At 53.8% G+C, this 7405-nt stretch overlaps 2 protein-coding genes across 8 annotated transcripts in view; one reads left to right on the top strand and one right to left on the bottom strand.

The window, feature by feature from the left end:
• Positions 1 to 3609, top strand: part of PPP1R14D (protein phosphatase 1 regulatory inhibitor subunit 14D) — a 30465-nt gene extending 26856 nt beyond the window's left edge. For all 6 annotated transcript variants that reach the window (XM_004712715.2, XM_045287699.1, XM_045287702.1 and 3 more), the window contains 3 exons: positions 2808 to 2891; positions 3054 to 3086; positions 3289 to 3609. In XM_004712715.2, the coding sequence (XP_004712772.1) occupies positions 2808 to 2891; positions 3054 to 3086; positions 3289 to 3354 (183 nt within the window). In that variant the 3' untranslated portion in view covers positions 3355 to 3609. The remainder of the gene's footprint in view (positions 1 to 2807; positions 2892 to 3053; positions 3087 to 3288) is intronic.
• An 824-nt stretch (positions 3610 to 4433) lies between these two features.
• The window catches only part of ZFYVE19 (zinc finger FYVE-type containing 19), a 6293-nt gene continuing 3321 nt past the window's right edge, over positions 4434 to 7405 (bottom strand). The window contains exons 6-11 of one of the 2 annotated variants that reach the window (XM_004712714.2): positions 7004 to 7112; positions 5907 to 6116; positions 5491 to 5570; positions 5138 to 5236; positions 4897 to 5024; positions 4434 to 4815 (exon numbers count right to left, since the gene is read on the bottom strand). In XM_004712714.2, the coding sequence (XP_004712771.1) occupies positions 4731 to 4815; positions 4897 to 5024; positions 5138 to 5236; positions 5491 to 5570; positions 5907 to 6116; positions 7004 to 7112 (711 nt within the window). In that variant the 3' untranslated portion in view covers positions 4434 to 4730. The remainder of the gene's footprint in view (positions 4816 to 4896; positions 5025 to 5137; positions 5237 to 5490; positions 5571 to 5906; positions 6117 to 7003; positions 7113 to 7405) is intronic. The other variant, XM_045287696.1, reaches the window with a different exon arrangement.

Raw genomic sequence — 7405 nt, 5'->3', positions numbered from 1 at the left:
GTGTGCTTCTTCTCTGTGGGTTTTGTTGTTTCCGAGCTAGATGGCCGCTTGTTTGCCTACAAGCCTTTAATACCCCAGACTCTATATCTTTTGATAGCCGGGCACCATCAGCTTTCTTCACCACATTTGCTATACACACGTCTGTCTTCAGCGATCATGTCGGGAAGGTGGGTATCATGAAATGACCGTTTAGCTGAGCAAGGTGCTCTTGTATTAGGGAATGCGCACGAGGAGGCTGGGCCTGTTTTTATTGACTAGCTTATTTCCCGGCTATGAGTCCCTTTTTCGTGTGATTTTCAGTTGGATCCTGGACCGTGTGGACTTTATGCTATTGAGTAGTTGGATTTGGTTTTCTTTCTTTAAAGAGTGCTTGGTCTTTTTTCTGGTAGGCAGTTGGGCTACTTGTCATTCTGCTTGATACTTCTGAGGCTTACTTGCAAGCTGTATTAGGGTGAGTCTAGAATAACCTTTAATCTAGGTTTAATTTAGTTCACTACCGAAGCATGGTCTTTCTGAGGTTTATGTGGAATCCCTTTCTGTTCAATAATGATCCCCATTCTGGCTGGTTGGAACTTGAATATCTCCCAATTCTGTGTGGGGTTTGGGGATTGTTCAACTCAGTGCCCCCATTTCATTTTCCTGGCCTTGTGAAGTTTTACCCTATGCATGTGAATTTTATGAGTCAGCAAAGACTCCAGGGTACTTTATGCAAATGACTGGAGGTGTCTTTCCTTACAACTCTCCTTTAGAACTCTGTCTTGCAAATTCCAGCTCAAATTCCATAGAGCAGAATTCATGAAAACTTTAATATATTTTGTCTAGGTTTCTAGGGACTTAGGTTTTGAGAGGATAAATATGATCCTGGATCCCCTACCTCACACCCTATATGAAGATTAACTCAAAGTGGATTTGTGACCTAAATATATGAGCTAAAACCAGAAAACTCTTTGAAGAAAACACAGGAGTAAAAGTACAACACCTTGTATTTGGCAGTGCGCTCAGATCCAGCACTAAGACAACCAAGGCACAAACAACAAAAGAAAAAAAAACAAAAAAATTGGACTTTTATCAAAATACAAAACTTCAGATATTTATATTTTCAAGAGTCAGAATATTACAGTCTGTGAGAAGATAACCATATTTGGATAAATCTGATAATAGTTTAAATCTAAAATATATAAATCACTTTTAAATACAACAAAAAGGACAAACGACCCAATCATCAAAATGGCAAAGGATTGGACCAGACAGGCTTCAAAGAAGACTCACGATGGCCAGTAGACAGGAACAGGTAAAGATATCTGGCACCGCTTGTCTGAGGGAAATGCAACTCCACACTGGTCAGAGCGAGGTTGGGAGCCCAGTCCTTTGTCCTGGCATAAATGCTGCCCTTTGGGTCTTACGTGGTTGCTTACTCTAACATGGGTGAGGTCAGGTTCAGACCTGTGCCTTGGGGCCACCGTTCTGGGAGTCCCACCAGCCTCCACCCTTCCAGTATCCCCACTGCCATTTATGATTGGGGGCTTTGTTCCACATTTGTCACCCATCAGGCTTAAAACTGAACTCACCCTGGGTTACACTTAAGATCAAAGGTTAAAGTACAGAGCTTAGCAAAGGAGGACTGGAAACAGGAAACACAGGGAGCAAACAAAGTTTGCACAGGGACAAGAGGTGGTACCCAGAAGACGGGGATGAAAGAAAGCAAGTGTGTAGGAATTGCTGATGGTAAATTTTGGTTTTCTGTATAAACTTTCACCTAACTCACAATAAAAAGTTAAAAACAAACAACCTGTTAACAGTGGAAGGAGTGAGACAGGGTAGCTGAGGCTTTAATTTTATAAACTCTGTTTAATTTTCTTCAGTGCTAACTTTTTTTTAAAGCGGTATAATAACTTTGGGAATTGGGTAAAGGTTTACAGAACAGGTCACAGTTACATTCCACAATTTATACACAACTTGCTTCAAGTTTCAATGCAACCCTCGCAATATGCCGTGATTATCCCAGTCCTCTTGCGTTGAATTCCATTCGTCTTTCCTAACCCCGAGTCCTTTGTCCTGGCATAAATGCTGCCCTTTGGGTCTTACGTGGTTGCTTACTCTAACATGGGTGAGGTCAGGTTCAGACCTGTGCCTTGGGGCCACCGTTCTGGGAGTCCCACCAGCCTCCACCCTTCCAGTATCCCCACTGCCATTTATGATTGGGGGCTTTGTTCCACATTTGTCTTCCTTCCTACCCAGCTCCTTCTGACAGGACCCCCTTCAGAGCAGTGGATGGTGGTCACCAGACAACATTAGTTCTTCTGAGTTGTGGAGTCTGATGTTTGCATGGCCCATGAGTCCATTGGCTTAATTGCTTCATTGTCTCTTTTAACTTTTCATTATTATGTCCTTTGATGGAGGACCAAGAGTTGTACCTTAGATGTCTGCTGTGATAACTTTTTGCCTTAACATTTCATAACAAAGTAAGTTGGCAAGAGCCAAACACAATTGAGGACAGAAAAACGGAACACGGAAGGACAGAAGCAGAGTTCAGTCAGGACCAGGAGAGTACTGCCTGCTTCTTGATTCAGGTGTGAGATAGGTTAGTGCACTTAGAGTGAAATCCAAGCCCCTACCTGAGGCCTTGGCATCATTAACCACAGGGCTGTGTGTGTGTATGTGTGTTTTAACTGGAATGAATGAGTGTTGATTACAATGAGGAGAGGGGCTGACCTTGGGGAATAGGAGGAAGACAGGGAGGGAGCCCCTGTTGGGTAACGTTAGTATCAACTGGTCAGGCCTCTGACCCACGGGATTCCCACACACAGGATCAACCAGCCCCTTTGGAGCCCGAGATTGACCTGGAAGTTCTCATGGAACTACCCGCTGAGGCGCAGAAGACCCATCTTGAGGTTCGATGGGAGGCCTGGGCCCTGGGCTCAAGTGATGAGGGGTTGGTGATGGGTTGGACCAAGAGCAACCTAAAAATCCAGGCCCTGTCTCGTTGGTGCGTTGTGGGGGACCAGCTCCTGGGGATCTGACAGGGGACTCCCTCTCTGCTCTCTTCCACCTAGGTCATTCTCCAGGACTGCCCCCGCCCCACAGAGGTAAGGGACACTCTGCTGGTCTGGAGAAGAGGGGCCAGGGAGAGAAGACAGATACAGGGAGGCAGATGAAAGGAAGAGGTGGTCCTGGGTCTTTACCCCCTTGCCGACTTCTGGAGAAAGGGGTCAGGGGATGTGTGTGTGAGGAGGGCAAGGTGCTGAGGGGTGTCGCTCATGTCTTGATCTCGCCTGTTTCTCTCCCTAGTCTTTCATCTCTGAGCTCCTCAGTCAACTCAAGAAGCTCCGCAGACTCAGCAGGCCGCAGAAATAAGCCTGGTAAGGCCACCTCCAACCATCTCAACACTGCCCTGAACGCCGGGTCCTGGGCTGCGGGGAGAGGACAACAGCTCCTTTGGACCCGGACGAGGACGGTGGCCGACGAGGATGGACATTGGGACACCCCGAGTGGATGTGTATTCACAGCTCGTTCCCGTCAGCTGAGCTGTCTGGGAGCCAGGCACGCTGTTAGCCAGTGATTTCCTTGGCAGCAGCCAAGTGGATAAAAGGTGTAGGAGGCCCAGGTGAATGGCGTGTGGAGCATGTTTGTGCTGAGGGCTGGTGGGGAGGGGACGTGCTATACTGAAAGGGGAATATCCTGAGTCACTGGGGACTAGTCTACCCACTTACCTCATTCATTCATCAAAACAGCCCTTGAGAATTCAAAGATAAAAATCTGAACTCTGCTTCAGAGAGCTGGAAGGCCAGGAGGCTGAGCAGAATGATGTGGTTAAGACACTCAGCACTTTGGCATCACCCACAGGAGGGGCCCCAGTGGCAAAGGCTGGCATCAAAGCTCAGTGGGGAGGTGACAGGAAACTGCTATCTGGGTTTGGGGGCATCAGGGAGGGCTCATGTCTCTGCTGCTCCCAAATGACGCAGGAAGCCTCAGGTTCGCTCTTGGGCTGGCTCTGGCCAGACGGAAGCAGAGGCTTTGAGGGGAGTGTACAAGATACAGGCTTGGAGGCCAGAGGCCAAGGAGGGGCAGTTGCTGGAAGACGGCCACTGGGTCTGAATGGGCAGCCAAGTTGGGGCTGGGGCCCTTTGGGAATATGGCAGCAAGCTGGGTCTCCCCACTCAGACCTGTATCTTCCTTTGCCCGCCATGACTATGACGGGCTGAGCCACTGAACACTGAAGGTGGGACCTGCTGGCTAGGCAGGGCTGCCCAAAGCAGGAGGCAAAGTTCAGTTCATGCCTTCCAGTCGGGGCCCCTGATTAGGGCGCGGCTGCTCCTCCCTGGAGGAGCGTCCAGAGTAGCTCACTCTTCCCTTGCCCCACAGGCCTAGGCTGGTAGCCTACTCTGCTCTTGGGCCCAGACTCAGGGCCCACCAGAGTCAAGAGAGGCTGAGTCTAAGGAGTCCATAGATTTTATTAAACCCAGTATGTGCCAGGGAGGCGCTTCAGAGCTCATCCTGGGAGTCAGTCTGGTCCTCTCCCCATCATGCCTCTCACTCCCAGCCCGGGCTTCTCTGCTCTGGGGCTCCTGACTGCCTCCAGCTGCCTCCTGCAGTCATCTGTCTCCAGTGGAGACTTTCCTCCTTCCAGGAACACTGAGGCTCAGGAAGGGGCTGGGCCCCACAGTGGGTGCCCGCCCCCTTTTGCCCCCTGGACAGCGTGAGATCACCTTCCTCGGGGGCCAGGGGCTTCCTCAGTGCTCTCGGTCTGCTTTGGGGGGACGACGGTGGTACGCAGCTGTCTGGTGCTCTTGAAGCTCAAAGGCATCATGACACTCCCTGCGGAGGGACGGACTGCGTTTCAGGGACCCCAGCCGGCCCGCGGGTTCCCGGTCCCACGGAGCCCTGGCCGGCACCCACCGGAAGCAGCGGGCACAGTACAAATCCCCGTCACAGCCGGCGCAGCGCAGCGTGGCATCCTCGTTGCAGATGCAGCACCAGGGGAGCTCCTCCGCCTCCGCCTCAGGCGTGGGGGGTGCCGCAGAGGCCTTTGGGGTCCAGAGGGGAGGAGGAGAGGGGGTGGGGGAGAGAAGGTGCAGTGGGGGCAGGGCCAGGAAGACTGTGCTGATGGCTCCAGGGCTGTGTCTGGGGCTTTCCTTACCTCCGGCACTGACCGGGGGAGCCGGGCCTGGGTCCTGCGCGCTGGCTCTGCGGGGATGTTAAAGCCGCTTGCCTCATCCAGGGCAGCTTCTTCCGTGAGCTGCGGGTGGGGGGAAGAGGCTCACACTCGCCCCTCCCCGCAGTTCTGGGGCTCTGTGGCTTTTCCACTCATCTCCTGTGACCTGCTGAGTCCCCACGGTCGGGGACCAGGGCTAGGCATGCACCACAGGGGTAGCAGGGGCCCCAGCTAAAGCAGGCACGGTTGACAGTCCCACCGCCCCCAGAGGGGTGATGGGGGGCTGGGCCCAGGTGGGTGGTGGAGCAAGGAGGCAGAGAGGACAAGGCAGCGCCCACCTGCTGTAGGACCCTCTGGATGGCTGTCTCCTCATCCTCGTCGTCGTCACTGTCTGGCAGGCGATAGTCCTGGAGGGTCACTGGAAGACAGAGGCGGGAGCAGAAGGAACAGCAGAAGTGACACATTACCACCACCACCACCACCCCGAGGCTACATTCTTGCCTCTAGAAGCTGGTTTGGCTCCTAGTTGCACTGGTTTCAGAGCTGCACAGCCTCTGTGCCACCCAGGGACACACCCCTGCCCCTGCAGGGTGGGAGTGGAGAGGGCCAGGAACAGAAATCCCAGCACCTGGAGGGATTGAGGGTTCCCTACTCCTGATTTCTCATCCCCTGCTCTGCCCAGCACTTCCTGGGGGCCCTGGGCGGACTCCGCCTTGACAGAGTCCAGAGTCCAGCCAGCATCCCCGGGCGCTACCTCCTGCAGGGTCCAGTCCTCGCAGCACGGCCAGCCGCTTGGCGAGGGCCAGGATCCGCTCCTGCCTGGTGTTCTCCTCCCGAAGCTCCACTGCAGCCTGCGCCAGCAGCCTGCTCTTTTCCTCCTCCAGGGACGGGGGAGCCTGCCCCTGGGGACCAGCACTCCGGGCCCCTGAGCCACCCTGGTTAAGGTCGTTCTGGATGGAGGCTGCTGGAAGGAAAGACAGTCAGGCAGCACATTAGCCTACTTCTCAACTTCGCTTTACGCCGTAGGTCGAATGAAACCTGTATCTCCTCCAGGTTGCCACATGTGAAAGGGTAAACCCTGGGCATGGTTTTCTGGCCACACCCGCTGCCACCCTCCTGGTATCCCAACATGCCGCGCTGATGGTGGATGCCCCAGGGTTTGATGCTCATGGCTCTGTAGGAAAGGACCGGGATGTGAGGCAGCAGGAAGCCCAGGGCCAGCCAGTGGCCTTGTCATTCGGGACTGGGATTCTTGTTTCCCAGGGGACTCGCAGAGAGGCCATCACTGACCACGTGCTGGGAAGGATTTTAGTCAAGTGGGTGGATGTGGCTCTGACACGGCCACCTTCAGCTTGGTGCCGAGTTTGAAGTCAAAACCAAACAACTTGGGTTTCAAGGCGCTACCCCTTAGTAGGGGCGTGACCTTGGCACGTAGTCCAAGGTCACACCGCCAGTAAAGGCAGTAAGGAGACTCACTGCCTTAACCACCAGACCTATACTGGCTCCCTGTGGACTCCAAACCCAAACCAAACTCGCTGCCATGGGGGTGGATGACGACTCACAGCAACCCTATAGGACAGGGTAGAACTCCCCTGCGAGTTTCCGAGGCTGTTAGACAGCTCCGCCTTTCTCCCTGGAAGGGCTGGTAGTTTCAAACTGCTGACCTTTCGGATCGCAGCCAACCAGGAAGCCACCAGGACTCCCCTCTTAGAAACAGGCACTCAAGAAATGCCCGCTCTTAGAATGTTGATCTTTCGGGGCTGTAGTCATCTCCCAGAGTGAGCCAGCAAAGCCTCTCCCTCGTGGGGGAAGAAGGGTGCCGGGTCCCTAGAGGCACCGCTGAGGTGTTACCTGGGTTTCTTCGCTCACAGCTCTCATCAATAGCCACCTCAGCTGCCAGCTGTGTCAGCAGGTCCTGGGCCTGCTGGGTCTGGGTCCTGGTATCTGGCGGCAGCTGTACCTGCCCAGGGGAGGGAACTGCAGTGAGCGGGTGGTCAGGAAGCCAGGGTGAGCCTCAGGCATTCTCAAACTCAAAGCCCGCCAGCAGCCGTGGGCAGCTGTCAGAGTAGCAATGCACGCCAGGACTTTCAACGCTGTGACCCTTCAGGAGTCAATGGCCCGCCTACCTCCCAAGGTGCCTTGGGCGGGCTCCAACCTCCAACTTCTTGGTTAGTAGCTGAGCCCTTAACCATTTGTGCCACCCAGGGAAGGGTGATGAATTCAGGACCCAGAGGATCTAGTGGGTCTCCCAGT

This window comes from Echinops telfairi, unplaced genomic scaffold, assembly GCF_000313985.2.
Source record: "Echinops telfairi isolate 266 unplaced genomic scaffold, ASM31398v2 ScPeMD7_18;HRSCAF=68, whole genome shotgun sequence".
NCBI classification, from domain to species: Eukaryota; Metazoa; Chordata; class Mammalia; order Afrosoricida; family Tenrecidae; genus Echinops; species Echinops telfairi.
Note: the sequence above shows the minus strand (reverse complement) of the source record. Positions and strands in the feature narration are given on the sequence as shown.